The sequence below is a fragment of the Pygoscelis adeliae genome, unplaced genomic scaffold (genome assembly GCF_000699105.1).
Source record: "Pygoscelis adeliae isolate BGI_AS28 unplaced genomic scaffold, ASM69910v1 Scaffold436, whole genome shotgun sequence".
Lineage (NCBI taxonomy): Eukaryota > Metazoa > Chordata > Aves > Sphenisciformes > Spheniscidae > Pygoscelis > Pygoscelis adeliae.
In genome coordinates, this window is record NW_008825051.1 from 1,243,718 (window position 1) to 1,263,960 (window position 20,243).

General features: G+C 46.0%; 1 protein-coding gene across 1 annotated transcript in view; it reads right to left on the reverse strand.

Annotated features, from left to right (window-relative positions):
* Positions 1-1,331: 1,331 nt before the first annotated feature.
* FKBP15 (FK506 binding protein 15, 133kDa) overlaps positions 1,332-20,243 on the reverse strand; it is a 39,708-nt gene continuing 20,796 nt past the window's right edge. Inside the window, 20 exon segments of the mRNA XM_009326387.1 lie at positions 1,332-3,267; positions 3,740-3,830; positions 4,316-5,085; positions 5,295-5,402; positions 5,926-6,036; positions 6,496-6,588; positions 6,955-7,107; positions 7,815-7,967; positions 8,308-8,444; positions 8,954-9,125; positions 12,645-12,747; positions 13,435-13,529; positions 14,214-14,324; positions 14,733-14,842; positions 15,663-15,756; positions 17,188-17,291; positions 18,041-18,140; positions 18,401-18,520; positions 19,129-19,177; positions 19,661-19,806. Coding sequence (XP_009324662.1) covers positions 3,193-3,267; positions 3,740-3,830; positions 4,316-5,085; positions 5,295-5,402; positions 5,926-6,036; positions 6,496-6,588; positions 6,955-7,107; positions 7,815-7,967; positions 8,308-8,444; positions 8,954-9,125; positions 12,645-12,747; positions 13,435-13,529; positions 14,214-14,324; positions 14,733-14,842; positions 15,663-15,756; positions 17,188-17,291; positions 18,041-18,140; positions 18,401-18,520; positions 19,129-19,177; positions 19,661-19,806 — 2,895 coding nt within the window. The 3' untranslated portion in view covers positions 1,332-3,192.

The window sequence follows — 20,243 nt, forward strand, 5'->3', positions numbered from 1 at the left end:
TCCCGGCCCCCCAGGGCCCCCCCCCCCCCCCCGGCAGCAGCTCAGCAGGAGTCACAGCATGGGGCAGCGCACGCTTCCCCGTGTCGCAATCCCGGAGGCTGGAAAAATTCCTCTGGCTGCATTTCAGTCCATCTCATCAGGCAGCAAGGACGGGATGGAAGGGGATGGGACGGGGCACATATCGCTTTTCTGTGGGTGAAACTGTTCAAAAGCAATTAAAAAAGCCCTTTCCCCTTGAGAAGAGAGCCCGGTGTGGTGCATGCAGAGGGACGTGGCAGCTGCCCGCAGAGACACGAGATATTAAAGACGGACGTCAGCCCAGCGCCGCCTCCGGTCGTTTTTCGTGTACCCGAGGCAGGGAGAGTTTTGCACCAAGAACAAGGCACCACCTTTGCTCTCAGCGCAGGGGAGGGGTGTGATAACCTGGGCCCAGGCATGGAGGAGGGGTCCTCACCTTCCCCCAGCCCCTGGGGGAAGCACGTGTTGAGCCCCGGCAACACCCTCTCGGGCACATCCTCAGGGAGGTCCCCCCCTCCACGGTACACCACATCCTCAGGGAGGTCCCCCCCTCCTCGGTACACCCCCCTCCTGGCCACAAACAGCACCCAGCAGCAGGACCAGCCCCTTCGCAGTCCCCCACGCCGGTACCTGCCCCCTCCTCAGGACAGGGCAAGTCCATCACTCCCGGAGCCTCCCGTCCCCCCAGGGAACCCAGAGCTGTCTCGTGTTCCTGCACCCAAGGCAGGCGCGCACATGGGCACAGAGGACAAACGTGGTTTATTTTAGGTCCCGAGACCGAGCCAGAAAAAACCTGGGAGCTACAGGCTTAGGCAGAGGGAGGTGCCAGCGTGGGGAAGCGGTTGCGTTACCTGCTGTGCCTGCTTTTTAGAGGGACAAGTTTCAAATCTCAACTCCTGCACCCCAATCCATGCCCAGGGCAAACAGGCGCAGCCACTGGCTAGGACAGCTGCTGAGCAGGCACCCTCCTGCTGCCACGGGGCCGGCTTCGGAGAGAGCAGGCTGCCGCAGAGCCTTGCGAGATGCCCGAGGCCCCTCTCCCCTGAAGCCTGATGGCAAACCGGGTGTGCGATCCCTGCGTAGAGCACGGTTACCTTTTGTACTTCAGCTTCTTACACCAACACACGGGCAAGGCGCCGGCCTCACAGGAGCTGCAGGCGCAGCACAGAGGAGAGGGGGTCAACAGCAAGAATGCTCCCAGAAGAGTTTCTACATCAAATTAGTCCTGAGCTGAGGCAGAGCTAAGTCAGTTTTCAAGTGTATAGAGAGAGATCAAGAGAGACTAAAGTGAAACCCATGCAAGCAGAAAATACAGGTTTAATTGCACTTTAATTTTTCAAGAAGTGAAATGCAAATCCCTCAGGTTGTCTATCTGTAACAGGAAACAAGAAGTGGAATTTGTTAGTATTGGCAACGACCTCCACTAGGACACTGCCACAGACGGGGGGGCCAGAGGCCACGTCAGGGTACCTACGCTCAGACCAGCACAAGGAAGGGGAGCCCCAGGAGATCCGGGTTTCACACGCCGTCACACTCGGCACCGAATTAACTATTCGGTGCTTTGACTTCTGGGGCCGCTCCCCAGGAAACCCCAGCTAAGTTCACCCTGCGAGACGAGCGTTTGCATGGCAGCAGGTCAGCTCTTTCACAGGCGTTGGTCTCCTCCACCATTTTGGCCGTGTTGGGCAGTTCGCCGCACTGAGCGTGCGGTGCGGGGGCAGGGACTTGCCCCACCGCGACACTCCAGAACAGGAACGCCCAGCGCTCTTTCTTCCTCCCAAGAAATTGCATTTAGCACACAGATCAAATTCAGTTCAGAGACAATAAGAGGCAGTTGTAGAAACTAAACTGTAGTAGAATTAGTTTAAGCACTTCCATTTTATTAAGTGAAGGGGGTTTATTTGTTTTAAAAAAAACCCCAAAGACCTGCTCTTAGTTTTAAGTTGCGTTACTGCCAATGCGTGTAGAAGTAAAAGTGCCATGAGAAACCCAAGGTGTTTGCCCAGCTGCCTGTCCTCACCGCTTTCCCCTCTTGGTCCGCTTAGACTGAGAAGTTACACCCCAAACCCCTGGCCGCCCGGCAGAGCCGGCTGAGGTTGGGTTGTAGCTTACGTCCCACCATCACCAAGTTTTAACTGGTCACACTTTAAACAGCAGCAGAGAAAAAGGCACGGGAGAGACGGGCTTGGCTGCCTACAGTAACACTCTCTCCCTAGACAAGAAGCACGTTACACACCTGTATTGCTGCTTTCACTGCCTGTGAGACACAACCCAGCAAAAAGAAAAAAATACACCTCACCTCTGGCCGCAGAGAAGAGAGGAGCTGGCTGCGCAGGCTGCACAGTGAATCACTTTTGTGAGGCCTCCGTCAGCCTTGGGCTCCTCCACAAAACACAGCTGGGGATGTGGTTTCTTACAACAGCAATTACGAGATGCTACCTCTGCGCTTGGAGCACTGGTCTAACAGAGCCCTGACTTCCAGTGCCGCTAACGGGTGCCCCTGCCTAGCAGGCTGCGGGTCAGCGAGCACCACGTGTGCCGCAGCTCTGAACGTACAAGGCTGCCGACCCGAACCGCCTCAGCCTCTGGGGTCTCCACAGGCTGCCTGTGCAGAGCCGGTGGCTCACAGAAAACACCTGCCTGGGGTCTCTCGGCCAAGTCTCCCAGCGCACGTTGCTAATACGTGGTGATGAGATGGTGTGCAGTCCCCAGGGTGGCTCCCAGGGACTAAGAGAAACATTCCAGGAAGATCTTCACTGGGGAAGGAGGAGAGATTTTAGTCTGTTTTTTTAAAAAGTAGTTACCTACTGCAGGGTCCTGCCAGACTTGCTCTTCTGAAGCACTTTACAACGTTCATATTTGCATAAAGTTTCAGATTAATGAATCAACGGTTCACAGAAGTAGGACAGCAATACAAACGTGCAGTAAGACTGGTTGGTTCCTTCAGCTCGTCCCCAACCCCTGCGCGCGTTTGTCAGGTCAGAGCGACGGGTCTGAGTGCCCACGAGTGCAGAAGGAGCCACTTGCTCTCAGGCCCCATCAGTCTGCAGTACCAGAGCCTGGGAAGCCCCTGGTTGTTCACGACTGTCCCACGTATGCAGCTTGTTAAGTGCTAAGTGCACAGGAAGAGGCCGTGCCCAGAGGAGAGGGCTCACAGGCTCACCAGCCGGCTCTTCATCCCAGCCAGTCCAGATCATCGTCGTCATCATCACCAAAGAGTGGAGCTGGAGGGGGACGCCCCTTCATGCTCTGAAAGTAAAGCCAGAGGGAAACTTGTCAGTCTTAACAGCTTCCCAGTATTTAGTAATTGCTACACAGGTCTGGCTCCGAAATCTCCATCAGCTTTAGGGAGACGGTATCGAGAAGCCTCATTACTGATGTTTTCGTACTTTTCATACAATGGCTTAATATTCCAGGAGAGATGCTTACAAGCTAAAAGGGATAGGAGAGGGGCAGGACACTAAAACCCTTCAATTAACCTGGCAAGTCAGCTTCATGCCAGCAGGAGTCTGTCATGACTACCTCAGCCCAGGCAACCCCGCCAAGCTCAACACGAAACAAACCCAGATGCTCTTGATTTCTACAGAGAACGTACGGGAAGCTCTGAGCTCTGCTGGCAGGAGCCAGGCAGCCCCCCACTGCCATGGGAAGGATTTCACAGACAAGCTACCGGTTAACGCCTGAACCAGTTTAGTAGGAGGGGAAAGATACAAATACGTACCACTTCCTCCTCATCCTCCTCTTCAGAGGGAACTCGAGGCTTCACTGGTTTATGAGATGCTGTTTCAAAGAAGTTGTCATCCTCAAAGAGGCTAGAAGAAGATAAAGAATTAACAGTTCGCTTGCAGATGATGGGATCTCGGTTTTACAAGTTCTATTAAAGAATGATGGAAAAGTTTTGTCGCTGAGGCAAACTTTTAAGGCACATACTATTCACCAGCGCAGAACGACATCGGGACCTGGCAGCCACCAATATCCGATCCTAGAGAGACTGCACACTCCCCTCCGCGCTCAGCCGGGAACCGTTCGCCAGGGATAGTGGCACCACTGCCTCCACCCAGACACGAGCCCGTTCTGCAGGTGCCCTCCCAGCAAAGAGTGCCCTGCACAGCCTGCTCTCCGCCAGCACCTGGCTCGTGCCATCCAGGGCTAGCGCCGCGACGGTGCTTCAGCCCGACCACGTGTGCTGCCCTGCAGTAGCAGCACAACTGAACCAGCCTCTGGGCGTGCTGCCGAACCAGACCGAGCTGATCAGCAGGGAAGCGGGACTGTGGCTACCCCAGCAGTCACACCTTACCTGGAATCTTTTTGCCCGGGGCTGGAGCCCACTTCCTGCTGTCCTGGGGTCTCTCCGATGACAGCTGAGCTCGGCTCTGCTGTGTTGGATACTGAAGCAGGCTCCTTCTCAGAGCTAGCTCCATCTGATGGGTCTGCGCAGTTCCCTCCCTCACCATTTAAGGGAGGGGGCTCTAAACCTCCCACAGGCTCCTCTGCCTTCTGCTCCGCAGCTGGCTTTTCTGGAAGCGCTGCCACATCTGCTTCTCCTGGCTTGGCTTCGAGAACAGAAGGTTCTGCAACTTCTGCCTGCAAAGATACTCTGGAGGGGCTGCGTTCAGTCTCAGCTTTCCTGAGGGGACTGCTCTCCTGCCTTTGCTCAGCTGGGACAAAGTCCTCATCCACCTTGGGAACAGGCTGTCCTGCAAGTACAGGCCCTTTATCAGGATCCAGGCAGGATTCAGCTACGGAAGAGAGATGCTCCCCCTGGACCTTCTCCTCTTCTGATACCCCACTGCTCTGTGTCGCCTGCTCCTCCTCAGGAGTTCTGGGCCTGGCAGACAGAGGAGCAGACTCGCCTTCCCGGTCAGAGACCGTGGAGCCTGTGGGTGCTTCCCCAGGACCAGCTGGAAACGCAACACACTGTGCTGGGCTACGCTGCATGGGCTCTTCGTGGTCAGTCTTTGCTCCAGGTGCTCTCTCCTGTCTCGCTGCTCCTGTTCCAGATTCCTCCTTTTTACTGTCATGATCTGGTTTCTCCTGCTGCCTGCTGAGTAGCTGCAGTGTTACAGTCTAAAAAAATTTAGTAGAGAGATCGTAGGTTATACCCTAAACATAAACCACCACAGATCCCTGTATCATCTTCTACTACTGGGCTGCTTTGCCACCCGCAACAAATTTGTGCTTCACAGTTATTTCAGAGTCACAACACAAATTTGGTTTTTTAGCCCAAGACTCGTTCTCTCACATTGATCACCTCGCATCTCTTATCACTGTTGTACCTTAATAGTGTTCATGACAACACCCAGAACCGTCCTGCCACTGTATATCTCTTCCAGCTCAAATTCACCCCGAAGAGACTGAAATACACCATTCATTATCTTCTTTACCTGGAAAAGAGCAAGACAGGAAACAAAGATACGATTCATTAACATGTGAAGCACTGGCCTCGACATCAGATACTTCTCCAGGTGAAGGAACAATAAATCCAAGCACACACGTGGTTTTCAAAGAATCCACTTTTCAAATCAGAAATTCCTGTAACGAAGCAGAACACATCATGCCATCTTAATTCAGAACCATTATATGTACACGCCAAACCCATCCCTCCAAAACCGAGGCAGGTTGCACAAACCCAAGGCAGACTGACACGTATTTCTTATTATTCTTTCAATTTTAAAAATCTAAACCTCAAATCTTAATTTTTAACCTAAAAAAAACCCCAACAAAAACAAGCAACAAAGTGGGCAGCAGGAAGATCACGTCCTTTCTTCCTCTGTAGACCCCGCTACTAGAAACACAGTGCTTCTATGGAGAAAATAATGCTTTTCCTTCTTATCTCTGCTCAAAGAGAAATAACTCAAGGGAAATAGATTTGCTTCGTAAGGAGAAATATTGGATAGTCAAGCTCACTTCTTCTGTGAAGTCTGCAGGTGAAGATCTGTCCTGATCCTTCTCCAGGTCTCGGATGCGTTCTTCATAGCGAGCCTTCAGCACCACAGTATCAGACTGCAAGGCTGAATACTGCCAAGGGGAAACCGAAAGTTAGAACAGCTCCACAGACACCACCACAACAAACCTTGCAATGGATGGGTTACCCGTGAACAGTTTTTTTAGCGAGGGGTAAATTGCTGAGTAGAGTTTTAAGCAGGGCTTTGATAGAGTTGCAAAAGACTTGACTGAAAGTGACGGCAGCAAAATAAAGATATCCAACCAAGCCAAAACCTTGGAGATCCACAACCGTGTCATTAGCTCTTCAAGCTCAAGTAACACCAAGAATGGGCACAGCATTACTGAGATCCCAGTGAAATGAGGGCTGGGTCTCATCACTGGGCCTGCTCTGGTTTGCTGGAAGCAACGTGAAGTTATTCCTTCCCTCTCATATTCTGGAACTCATATTCTTGTTATTCCGGACATAAGTAGCCTGAGGCTAGTGATTACTGCGCTCCAGTTCATATTCAGCTGCTGTGTTACTCCCTTTACCTTTTCTTTGATAGGCTCTAGTTGCTCCAAACGTTGCTGAAACTCAGACAATTTTTGCTCCTCTGCTTTTTTCGACTGTTTTAGAGCTGCAAGCTGAAAGACAAGAACTAGAGCCCATCAGTTTACAGCCCCTTTCAGCGTCACCTACTTCAAAACAGCTTTGGCTCAACACCAGTCATTCAGAGCAGTGCAGATAAGCAGAAAAGATTGTAGCTGTTGCGTTAGTCCGAGACTGACATCATCTTGGCTCTCCCTCATTCAGAACTGCAGTAGTAAATTCACTAGCCCACCAACCCAACATAACAGATGCAGGCACAGACACATCCCACGGACAAGACCAAATTCCGTAACAGTCAAGAAATTAAAAAAAATCAAGCCACAATTAGGTGGAGAGTCACCCAGTTATACAGTCACTGGTTATTTGGCACTACGTTTCAGCAATAAGGAACAGCCCTTTACCTTCTCTTCCAGCTGGGACACCTGCTGCTGCAGGGAATCTCTCTGCTCACACACCTCCTGGTACTGTCTAACATGCTGCTCCTTGGCTGAGGCCAACGTACGTTCACATTTGGCTTCCCACTGGGATTCCAGCTCTGCCTGGATGAGCGATAGCTGCCCATCATGTATGAGAGATCATTAGGAACACACACACACACACACAATCTGTATTTGCAAGACAAGTGGCTGAAAGCTCGGGGCCGGACATCTCCTGCCCTAGGCTGGAATACCTACATGCAGACGGCAGCCCTGCAGCTGTCACCAGCTACTGCCCACACCTCTCAGAGTTCAATTCCGACCATGATCCCTCAGGCTGGCCTGAAGGTCTGGCTCAGATTTCAGATCTCTTGGCATATTTCTAAGTAGTCTTTCACTCCTCATCAGTCCTGTATTCTTCTCTCTACTATGAACTCTATTTGGTGCCTCTCCTTTCCTCAGTTTGACGCTCTCTTTAACACAGTCTAAATCTGATGCTGCACGCCAGCCTGCATCAATGCTGCACCAGAACTCTGCAGCCACATCAGTGGCCTCTGACTCGAGTCAGAGAACGACTGGTACCCAGCAGCCTTCCTACCTACTCAAGTCATGCACTTCCTTAGAGAGACATCAGTGTAAATCCTGAAGTCAGAAGCAGGGCCAACAAACACAAGCAAAAATATTTTAGAAAGACAATAAAGTGAACCCTGTGTTAGTTATCCCCTAAAATCAAGCAGATAATGTTTTCATTCTTCCACTACCTGAGCATTTCACAACTATTTCCTACCTGTAGGTTCCTACAAGCCTTCCAGACACTTGTTGGAGAAGCTCCCAAGACTCCTCACCTGCTCTGCTGCTGCCTGGTCAGTTGAAGTCCGTGCCTTTTTCAGCAACTGTCGAAGCTTGTCCAGTTCCTGCTATGATCTGCGTATTTCTTCCATCTCTTCCTCTGCTTGAGCTCTCTCTGAGAGGGATTTCTTCTTCCTCTCTGCAAGATTCTGCAATACAGAACAGGACATAGAATAGGCCAGACTGCACCGAAGTAGCTTCTCTTCCTTGTGCAGAAAGAGCTTCTTAGAGCAGGGAATCTTATCACTTTAAAATCAAGCTCAGATTATTTCAGAGGTAGGAGGGTTAACATATTACTGGCTAAGATATTAAAAAAAATGAAAAAAAAAATAATCACATAAGCACAAAGGATCCACCAGGACAGGGATCCTTGCTTGCGGATGAGTCAAGATTTACCTAACTTGCATATTTACAAGCAAGAATGTTGGGTTAAATTTCAGCAGACAACTGAAACCCTGCATCTCTCTGTAATGCTGGCACTGGACATACCCTTTCAAGAGTGTCCTTTTCCACTTTTAGGTCTGTTAGCTCTTCCTCCAATGCTGTAATCTTCATGTCCAGCTGTCTGCGGCTCTGCTTCTCAGCTTTGAATCTAGTCTGAGTGTCCTCAGAGGCTTCTTGGAGCTCTGCAAAAATACACTTAACTGTGGGTTTCAGCGCTACGTATATTTCAGGTTAGCGCATTTGGGGGCTGATGGGAAGGAACAGTGTCTCTTGCACAATGAAATCAACACCACGGCTTGCACCTGCAGTGGGAACTAGAGTTTATCAAGAGGAGCTTCTGTGAAATGGCAATGCTTATACGTCAGCTTTTATCTTAACTTTTCAACCACTGGAACATCTCTGGTTCCTCTACAAGATGTTAGACAGTAATGCCAAGAGATTGCTTCTACAAAAGGCATCCCTGTGACAGGATGATTTGTTCATTGATTCGGCCCACTTTCCTTTTAGTGGTAACAAGGACGCACGTACCCTTCAAACATTTCAGTGCATCAATATCCTTCGATACCCTTGTGACCGATCCTAGGGAAAGCAGGAATAGATACCCCAGAAGAAAGGAAAAACCTACGACTTATAAAAGAGGAAAGAGAATGACATAAAGGAGCTCTCATGAAACAGGCACAAGAAGTCTTACCTGCTAACTGTGCTTGCAGTTTGTTGAGCTGCGTCTCATGTCGCTCCGCCTCTTGCAGGGCAGCAGACAGCTGTTTCCGCAGGTCCATTTCCTTCTTCTGGTGGGCAGTCAGCTCCAGCTGCAGTTGGGAAACCTGTGCTGTGGCAGCTGCTAACTCCTCTGCAACTTTGGCCTGTATCACAAAATGGAGCAGGGAAAAGGGAGAAAAAAAAAAGGATATGTGAGTGTGAGGAGGCACCAGAACTGTTCTCACAGGAAGAAATGATAAGGTACTGGAGACCTTATCAGGGAAGTGCTGGGATCCAGCACCTCACAGACATCTCCAAATTGAAGAGGTTAACGATAACTTTTTTGCCACGTTACTGTGAGTCATTTGGCCGTAACCTGTCCAGACTGACTAGAAAGTTGCACAAGGCCATCAACAACCTCGTCACCACATTAGTTCAACTCAGTGAGTTTTCCTGAAAAGCTTAAATGTGTTTCTAAGACTAGTACCAGTGCCTGGTGGCTCTGCTCAGAGTTTTCAGGCACCAACAACACCTATTTGAGTAAAAGCCTGGGCTCCAACATCTTATCTTCAATAAGCTTACAAATCACTGAAAAGCCACACAAAACATAGGCTTGTTCCAGCCAGAAGAGCACCTTCCCTCCAGAGCTCACAGCACGTAGTCACCTTGAGGTGCCCGTGTGGGCAAGGCTGTCATTTTGGAGCATAGTTCTTACAGTAATTTGTTGACCTGTTTAGATTTAGTATTGCTCAAAGTCAGTGACTCATGTAAAACCAGGTACTAATACAGCTCATTAGACAACTTGTAAACAATACATTAGGAGAGGCTCAAGGCATCAAGACAAAGACACAAAGTCATGTTCCCGATCCTGTTGCATGACAAAATTCAGAGGATGCTCTGCCAAGACAGAACTACACCCGTCAGAAAACCTCACTTGCTGCAGGGAATACCTGAACAGCTTCTATATCTATGCCTACATTCAGATTCCCAACAGGTTCACACGTTCTTGTAACTGATAGGTTCAGGAAAACTGGAGTTTCTCTCTGCTTTACCCCCGTAAGAGAACTTAAGTGCTTCTCTTCAGATTAGGACCACCACTTTCTGGCAGAGAAGAGCTGTGAGCAAAATTGTTCCAACTATGGTGAAGATGAATATGTGCTGACCTTGAGGGCTGGGATGCTACACCATTAATTTTACAGAGGAGGCAGCATTTCAACAGAGACCGGCTAAAACCAGATCTGCTTTCCTCTTATGTTTCCATAAATGTCTCACTGCAGTTTAAGATACTAACTCCTAGCACGCTAAAAAACAAAACAAAACCACATGGCATATCTAAAGGTTATTTTAACACTTGCCTTTGTCTTTAATAGCAAATAAAGAAAAAAAAAAAGAAAATCCTATGCCAGCAACTGTTACTAGACTTAAGTTTCTGCAGTGAATGCTTCATACCTATACTAGCTCAGCTCCAGCCTCCAGCTTTCAGGTACCAAGAATCTTATGTGATCTGTATCTGCTCTGACAATTGTATGATTGTGTCCTGTTTCTCCCATGGGGGAGGTGAAATGAGCAGCAATGTGACAAAGTTCTTTGAAAGGGCTCCCCAAGAAAGAGGGGGCCAGCGGCTACACTGCCAGTTATAAAGTCCTTTTCCAAGTTGAAGATCCGTGCTAATTCAAGATCTGAGGCAATTCTTTTAATGCCAATCAGCTTCTAGCTAGTTCAAGAGGAAGCTGGGCTGGCACTATCTAGGGCACAATTATCTATCACCTACACAGTCAGCAGACACACTGCCTCACCTGGTCCCAGCCCCGATCCACTGGCAGCATGTGCTAGGAGGAGAAAGCAGTGACAGGAAACAGGAAGAGTTATGAACACAATTTGAAAGGCAGAGGCATTAATCATCATCAGAAAAGCAAAATGCTTCATTACAGGAGCCTAAGGCATGCCAGAGAAGCCTTTTAAATTATTCCAAGAACTGTAAAAGCTTAGACAGAATAAGGTAGTGAAGCCTGGCTTAAAAAGAAAGAGGCTAAAGGTATCCTTACAGGTACATTACACACCACAGATGTAGGAGCAGTCCTACACGCGGCTACCGTTTCACTGCACTGGGGACTGTGGGGTATTACTTATCGTTACGGTACACAAAGCCTTCATCTAAAGCTGTGATGTGCTCTGCCAGGGTCGAAGATCTGTAACCCAAACACAGCAAGCTACTAATACCTCTTCTCAGTGACCCTGGGTACGGATGCCTGGCCTGTATCACAAAATAAATGGTGAGTCCCTATTTTTAAGTAAAGAATAGATAAAATAGCTTAAATTCCCTTCCCTGATTCTGTCTGTCCATAGTGATCTCAGCAATTGCAGTCACAGAGCAAGCTAGGTTAGATAAAAGGAGGAGGAAGGAATACCAGCCTTCATATTTACAGTCAATACTCTCACAAAACTAGGGGAAGTCTTCTCCAGTCTGGTCTTAGCCTGAAGTCTGTTCATGTAATAGCGTTATCACCTAGGCAGTGACTGCTGGATCAAGTGGAGTCCTATTGAAGATGAGGCCCAAAAGATTCCTGAAGATCATATCTTATACTTCCAAAAGATGCTTCCTCCCCAAGTTACTTATCATGCAAGCTGGATGTTGTGCTCACTGACAGAAAGGAATTTTATTTATTATTTCAATCTGACTTATTCCTGGTTAGAATCTCTCACACTCCCTACGTATTATGGGTATGCGACCTGGGCTCTTAGTGGAAAAATACAGCTCTCCTTCATTGTCTGCTCACGCCAGTGTACAATTACCAGCCATATATCGCTCTATTCTTTAGCCTACTTGCTAGCATACTTTGGAAAGCTGAAGTTTCTGTCATTTTTAGGTGCACCGAGTTATGGTTCTCATGCAGAGCAAGCACTCATCATCTCACACTTGAATTGGAGAGATACACGACTCAGCAGGGGAGCATGGTGCAAGACTGAACTTGGTGTAATTTAAGAAGCCAGTGCTTGAGAAAGCATAGAAGACACCATGCAGTTACGGACCGCAAAGCTAGTCTACCTGGGCTAGGCTGTCATGAGTGGACATTACAGGATATGCAGCCACGCATAAGTGCATTTAACTGGTTTGAAAGCTATTTCCCAATAGTCCCTTTCACAAAAGCACAATACATTATTGGTAGAAACAACCAGCTTTTGATTAGTATTAAAAAAAGTGTAAAAAAGTGCAATGAAGAAACTCTAGTAGGAAATAATTTTTCTTATAGCCACATTCACTCTATGTCAGTTAAATAGAAGGAATAAAAAAAAACTTCTGAAACTGTCAGTGCAACTAGATAAACGAAGTACATTTTCCACTCGACAAAGCCCTGTGATACACAATTCCTCAACATGTTGGCCATATACCTACAAAGTTAACAATAAATCAGACACTTTCCTGCAAGATAAGAATATTCAAGCTATGACAGCATAAAGATCTACATCTATATCCTCTGTGCTGCTTTCGTTATGAAAGCCATGAAAATATTCAAACTGTTTCTCAAAACAGCTTTCAAAACGTAGGTTCAGAACTGCAGTTGTCTTGTAAGAGAACTGACTTAAGCCTTGACTAACAAGGCTTCAGCATGTTTTAGTGCAACAAGAAGCCCCTTTCCCGGCTGCAGCCAGAGATCTATGGCTCTACTCATCGTCACCATTACCTTCTCCTGTTCTGCATGCAACACTCTTGCCTGTGTGTTTTCATTTGTTGTTTGCAGTGAATGGTTCCTCTGCTCCATTAGCAAGTTACTTTGTTCGACGTATCTGTGAACAGGGTAAGACTGCATGAGCGTTTATGTAAATACATGACTTGGAGCAAAAGGCTCAGATAGAAAAGGTGGCATTTCAAAGCAGTTCTCTTCATGACAAGTCCCAGGCCATTTTGCATGATGTCCTGCACTAAGAAGAGCCTGATCTCAAAGGGGTGGAATGGGTGTGCCTGGCACAGCAGAGATTATATCAGTTTGAATAAGTGCTTTACTTCTTTGCAACAAGTCTAGCATTCCTATCACACAGTCAAGAGTTTTGATAACCTAATATCCACTGACCTTTGCCATTTCCTTAAACAAGTTATTCCCCTTCTTCAACTGAATGGAACACACACCCAACAGTGGAACTTGGGACACCACATCCCCTACAATTTCTTCCACCTTACTAAAAAGCTAGCAAAAGTAAAGTAACTCCCAGAAGCAGAGCAAGTGTGCTCAAAGAAGATAGCATGAAGGGTTTTTTTCCCCTTTTACACATTCACATTTACTGTAAACCACAGTTTTGGAGATATGCCCTGCAGAGAGAGAGGGGGGGAAAACCCACGCTTTTAATGCCTTAAAAAAATTTAAAATATCAGAACACGTCTCTATCCTAAAGAACACCCCTCCTAGTTATGCCTAACCAAGCGTAAGCTAGAAAGTCTTTGCAGACGCAGAGACGCTGTACCCTCCCACTCCTTACCTCTGATTCCGCTCAATCAACTCGCTGATCTTCTCATTCTGCTCCTCAATCCGACTGCTCTTCTCAAATATCTCTTGCTTCAGTCTCTCATTCTCCTAAAGCATAGCCCAGCATGAATATTCATCTTACTCAGACTTCCTTGCAGCAGTATCTAAACCTTTGTTTTGTACAAATGCAGTACAGTGGTGAGACTTATCGCCTTCTGCGGTAACAGCACAGGAAGGCGCCGTGCTACATGTAGCAGGAATCCTGGCATGGGACAGTGGTTGCCAAACCACATTCTAGAGAACATTGTGTCTGGTTGACTTTCTCCACCCACAAAACCCAAGACTGTACAGCTGCTGCCTAGAAAAACTACAAAGCGTAAGACTAAGTAGTGAAAACCAGAAGTAGGTGGTTCGTGCAACATGGTACTTCAGCTGTGAAACTCTCTTCTGCAGGATGCTGTGGGTTAAGTCCATAACAGTTTAAGAGGTGGCTGAATTTCTCTCACATGAACCTTTTGCCAAGGCCTATTAAATACCAATGTATCAACTCTGGCTCGGAAAGTACCCAAACCACAAACTATTGAGAAGAGCTTTTCGGGGGGGGGGGGGGGGGGGGGGGAAAAATATTTTTATCCCATGCTCTTACCCAGGCAGCTGGTTTTGGCCATGCAAAAATTGAACACACGGGTGGATGGACATTTGGGCCAAGCCAGTACAGCTATCCTCACTAGGAATAACACAGGGGGCTCCAGTTCCTTGTGAAAGTAGTCAAATAAGGCTGGCCATGCTCACCTGGATTATGCGTTGGATATTGCTCATGATCATGGAGGCTTCCATAGTAACAGAGGAGATACCAGGCAGTAGTGAGCTGTTACCAGTGTTCTGTTTCTTCAACTCCTCCACCTGCAGGGATAAGCCATTCTTAAGCCAGATGAAATGAATTTATGGGTGTAGGTAAGAGTCAGACATCTGCACAGATCCATTTCACTGTTCCATCTGATCAGCTGTAGGGTACACGCTACTGTATCAACCGTGACACCTCCTGAAGGGCAGTGAATCTCTCCAAACACAATGCATCATATGCTATTTAAGACAGTAGGAGACAGCACCTTCCCCCAAGCCTAGTCTTAGCTTTTTCATAGCAGCTGAATTGCTACCACTTCAAGGTCTGATAACATTGGAATTTTCACTAAGTCAGTACATTACTTACAAACTTAATGCAGGCATTTACATAGAGCCAACTCCTCAGACCACGTTTGGAGAGCAAATAGCAGTAACGTCATTAACAAGCCTGTCTATGCCATACATTACCTTGGCAGCCAGATGGTCCATTTTATCTACTACTTTGCTAACGGCCATTCGGATTTCAGTGTTATGCTGCCGAGCTTCTGTCATCAAAAAGGAAGTAACATCCCCGGGTGCTTGAATGGAAAGGAGAGAGATCTATAGTCACAAGGGGAAAATGCCTGCATACAGACATATCAAAAGCAATGCTTAGCAGTTCGAAGCCTGCCAGACAGGACAGCCACTCTCTTCCCAGAAATAAAAAAGTGACATGGTATCTGGAAAACCAATAATGTAGGTATTTTCCAAATAACATGAATAGGCAGGTTCATGACTACGGGAAATTCTTGACCCACATGACAGCACTTAGGTCAACAAGAGGGCAGCCCCCAAACACATTAGAACAGTACACAAAAAGGTACAATCAAACAACAGGAATGAAGGTTGGCTTCTGAAGCTTTGAACTGAAAAAACGTGCTCCAAGCAAGGTTCAGCTATACTCAAGTCTTCACCAACAGAGATTACCTAAATGGTTCTTTAAATGCCTTTGGTCCTTCTTAGGTTGCGCCTTTTTTCTGGGCTACATCCTCCCACTTGGTAAAGGCCCCCATATGTACACTTAAATTCTTTCCCTGGCTGGTAGGATAGCTGTTTACTATTACAGTTCTATTTATAACTGGAAGCACCAGCTATAAAATACCTTTAGTAATACACAGCCTTGGGAACACACCTAGAAATTCCCTCCCCTTTCACACTGCACACAGTTCCTTAGGGTAAGAAAAAGATGGATCTTTATTGGGAAATGTTTGCCCCTATTTGGTATCAAAAAATAAGAATTTGTGAAACAGCACAGCATTATACATACATATTCATCCTGTCCATATGCTACCACTGCTACCTAAATCATCATTTAGGTATTGCAGTCTTCTGAAAAGCACGTACTTCTTTTAAACATACCTTGGTAAGGTGTGGGATACATCTGTCCTACAGGCTGGAGTTGAGAAGCAGATGCAGCAGTTTGGGTGTAAGCAAATGCCATTCCTGGATATGCCTTGCAGAACAAGTTCAATAGATTAGAATATGTTTTGATATTTCCCCCTCTCACACTTAAGTGGTTTTCATGGTTTTTTAAGCCCCAGAGCAATGATGATATTTGGAAAGAAAAAAACAGAATTAGGGAGCAGGAAGTCAAATTACACAGCAGTCACAGTAAAGGGAAAAAAACCAAAGCCACTCTTCTTTCAAGGCTTAGATACATGCTCAAGTTACCACAGCTTAGTAAGTTACCTTCTTCACTGAAGTTTAAGCAAGAGCATGTTACCCTACATTTTGAGAGGCAAAGATCAGCGTGTAAACAGCTCACTGCAGCTTACTGGATGTGCAGTCATCTGAACCTATGCTAACTTCAGCACAAGGCTATTCCTAGGAAAGGTTCAAACCGTGCAACACAACTTGACTGCAACTTTACAGCTCAGTGCTCATCAGAAGCAGCTAAACAGACTGAAGAATGCATTAAATGCTAGGAGTACTTCACTCATATCAACTTACTCTCTCAGGCAAGGAAAAAAAAATTACAGTACAACTTGAGCCAAGTTTCTACAAGAATTCAGGACATCAGGGTCAAACTTTCAAAACAATACATCCAAATCACTATCAGATTAAAACTTCACTTTAATGACTAGTTTCTATTTCATCAAACAGAAAAGCACCAGTGGTTTTGGTGTGGGGTTTTTTTGTCCCCGCCCCCGTGTTTGTATTCATTATAAAATATTTTCTTCCTCTGCCTGGACCTTTTAAAAATAAACAGTGCTTCCATACAGCATAGGCCACTTGTTGATTCCCAAACCCTCCAGAAAATAGGTTAAGTGAAAACCACTACAGAAACCATATGGTAATAAGCTTGGATTTAGACTTCATAGAATTGTTTGTACGACAGCTTTGTACTAAGTCTTCACTACCTGATGTGGCAAATAATTGTGTGTTAAGACCCCAAAGTTTCCTTGTTAGCAAGCAGATTGCATCACTTTACAGCAGTGGCACCACAAGCCTTTTAAAAGGATTATTCTTTTGCTGGATGAAAACCCATGACCCATAAACACATTAAGTGTGCAAATGAGCTCTCACAGAAAACCAGACCATGACCAAGAAAAATTTCAACTAAAATGCTTTTGTTTTCACCTGCTCTGCAAGTACTTGGAAGTTTTTATTTTATCCGCTACAAAAGCGGATATTAAACAAAGTCTGGTTAATTCTTAGTTCAACTTTCTGCCTGCTGATGGCTTCTTAAAGTTAGCCCTTTTTGATTAAATTCTAAGAAGCATGTGATGGAAACTCGACAATGCCAAAGCAGAGTCACAAGAAGCAGTCTGGGATTCTCATCCTTACACGCTGCTATAGTCCTTGCTTCCAGCAATGGAGAAGACAGTAAGACTTACTAGAAAGGACACAAGTGCCAATATTCTCCTTGATTTTATTTTGGTACCTGAAAACCCTGTGCTCCTCCAGGCACAGCTGAATGGGGCTGGATCGTTGCAGGTATTAAAGCAGCAGAAGACACCGGGGGTGTAGAACCAGATGCTTGAGGTACTGAAAGGGAAGAAAGAAATTCAGCATGCCATAAAGTAGCTAGAAATAATTTAACTCAGTGTGAAACGGTCAAAAAAGTCACTGAATAGACAAAAATTTAACACAAGCCTGTCTGCAGCCTTGTCAAAATTAAATCCAAACAAATGATAAAAGGTCAAGAGAAGAGTCATCTTTCACAGAAGTTTCACTTCTAGCTACATTTAGACAACCTCTTTTCATCCAAACAAAGGTGGCTCTGAAGTTTACTGACACAAGATGTTACTCAGACTAACTCTAAAGACTGCTCAGATGACCAGCAGCTATTACTATTCCACCATGGGAAGACATGGTAAAGCCCACGCCAGAGCTGCCAGCCCTCTGATGCCCGTTGCTATTATTTCCATCATTTTCAAACAAAAAAATTTCTGTTCACTGGGAAAGGATTTGTAACAGTTCCATTTATAAACCACCTGTCCTAGAAATCTCAGTGCCACCCCAGCACACATGATGACAGAGCAGCTCACGCGCTGTGGCTGCTCTTCCTCAAGCAGTAATGTGTGCACAAGATCACAATGAAGACATACTCCAAGGACTTCAGTCTTGTGCTTTATGAATTAGTCTACCCTTGGATCAGCAAGCATTATTAGAAGCTATCTACCAGTTCCTATTTCAGTTCCTGACAGGAATCCTCTATTCATACAGCCTTGTACTTGAAGCCTGCGAAGAAGTGAAATTTCTCTGCACCAATCCCAGGCTTACCAGCATATTACCTTGTGTTGACACTGTGGGCAGTACTGCATGAGCTGGCTGTGACGGTCTCGTGGAAGAGGAAGCCACTGGTTGCGCTGTCCCTCTCAGTGTATTTGGATCCTAAAAAAATTTCTGCATATTACAACGAATGCTAAAGAATGAGCGAACAGTTTGAACCCAAGATCACTTGAGACTAGGTGTTATCCAGTTAACCCAATTGAACTAGATAGGAACAGCGGAATTGTTAAACCCTTTTGCCACAGGAACAGAGTAAGCCTCCCCCATACAAACGGAGAGCTATTGCTATGGACTCCACTTTAAGGAATTCACACTGTAGAAAAAGCATCAAAAAAGTCACACTTCTGTGCTTGGTGATGTACCTCTATTTCCGAGTCACTGGAGTCAAGCTGACTACCTGCTGTCCCGGCAAGGAAAGGCAGCATGGGCTGTCCCATTTTAGCCATCCGAGAAATTAGCTTTGCCTTTGCCACGTCTGGATTCTAGAAGAAATGTTTGCAGTTACTCTTCCTTTGTCTCTCAGCCCAGGCTTTTCAGGCATTACAGAGATATCTATCAGGATTAGACTCTTCTAAGTCAGTGACTTAGTAATTGTGGTTCTTTCAATTTTTCAATGACTATGTGAAAAACTAATTTTCAAGCACACAAGATAACACTGTGGATTTGTTAATCTGGCTTGCTTTATATACCCTCCTTCTGGGATGACACTGCTGCCATGACATAGAATATCTATCCCTGCACAAAACACAGCAACAAGAAGAAAATGTGTGAATTAAGGAAGCTGCTTAGCAGCTTTTTCTATCCTGAGGCACACACAAGAAGTCTTCTCATGTAGCTACAAAACTCATACTGAATGTCCCAATTACTCTGTTATCCATTTTAAATTTGTTCATTATCCGAGAAGACAACCAGCCTTGTGAGTATCCACATGGTCAAGGCCCTAATCTGCTGTTAGTAAGGTGAACATTTGAGAGTGTCTTGCTCGCATGATGTTCACTTTATCTTCAGCAACGCTGAATGCAGAGGTGAAACCAACCAAGCTTCCCTACTCAAGGCTTCAAATTAGTTAGGAAAAAACAACAACACTTACTGCTAGCTATTCACTGATGGAGCTTGACTTGACCCGAACAGCTGGCTCCCTGAAAAGCCAAACAGCTGTATGTTGATATTGGAGATTAACAAAGACGAAATTGAACTCCCTAAAAAGTATGACTGGTCCATTTAGTTAATTTAAGCAACAAATGACAATGTAAAATTTGCAATTAAACAAATCAGCCATTACCCAAGACCAGCTTGGGACTATCCTGCCACCCGAGATGAGAAAGCTGCTGTAGCAGCACCCATACAGCTTAATCACACCAGATCTCAGTAATGCTGTAGAGGAACGACTTCTTTCATCTGTGCCCATTTCAATTTCTTTAAATCTGAAAGTCAGCATTCAAGCAGAAAATTTCCTGCAAGTCTTGTAAACAAGCATTCCTCTGCCACACTGATGGCACTAAGTTGGCACACAGAGGACCCACATTTGCCAAATGATGTGCTAATGCAGCATTGTGCCAGATGTTTTATAAGCATTGCCATCTTTTAATACAGCAAGTTGTTTTAACTGCGCTGCTTCTTACCCAGGTTTTGGAGGTATCGTAGATGGAGGCAATAAACCAGTGTCTGCAGAGAAGCCATCTGAATTGGGTACCGGAGAAGGTGCAGGAGAATCCCTTGAACTAACACTATGTCCATCCGAACCAGAGCATTCCTTTACCAACTTCACCTTAAAAAGCATGTAACATTACATGTAGCATGTAAGGATGTTTTTCTGGGTTCCCAAAAAAGTTTTCAGCAACTTGTTTACTTTTGATGACCACTCCTTTGTCAAGCTCATGCACTTCAAGTAAAAGTGTACAACTGATTCAGAACTGGAGAAGCTCAGTCTTTAGATACTGTCATTCCTCACTGAGTATTTTGTTTTCCCAAACAACTCACAAATAAAACAATGAAAAGATCCCAAGACAGTTAGAACAGACATGTCTTAGTAAACAGCCTAGAGGGATTTTCTGGGTTTAGGGTTTTGTGGGGTTTTTTTTTGTTTATTCGTTCGGGTTTTTTAATTAAAGATATGTATCTTCCTGAGGTATTTGGTTTATAAGAGTTTCTGAGCTGTAGTTCTCATGCCAACAGCAGGTTTTCACCTTGCAGACAGATGCTGCC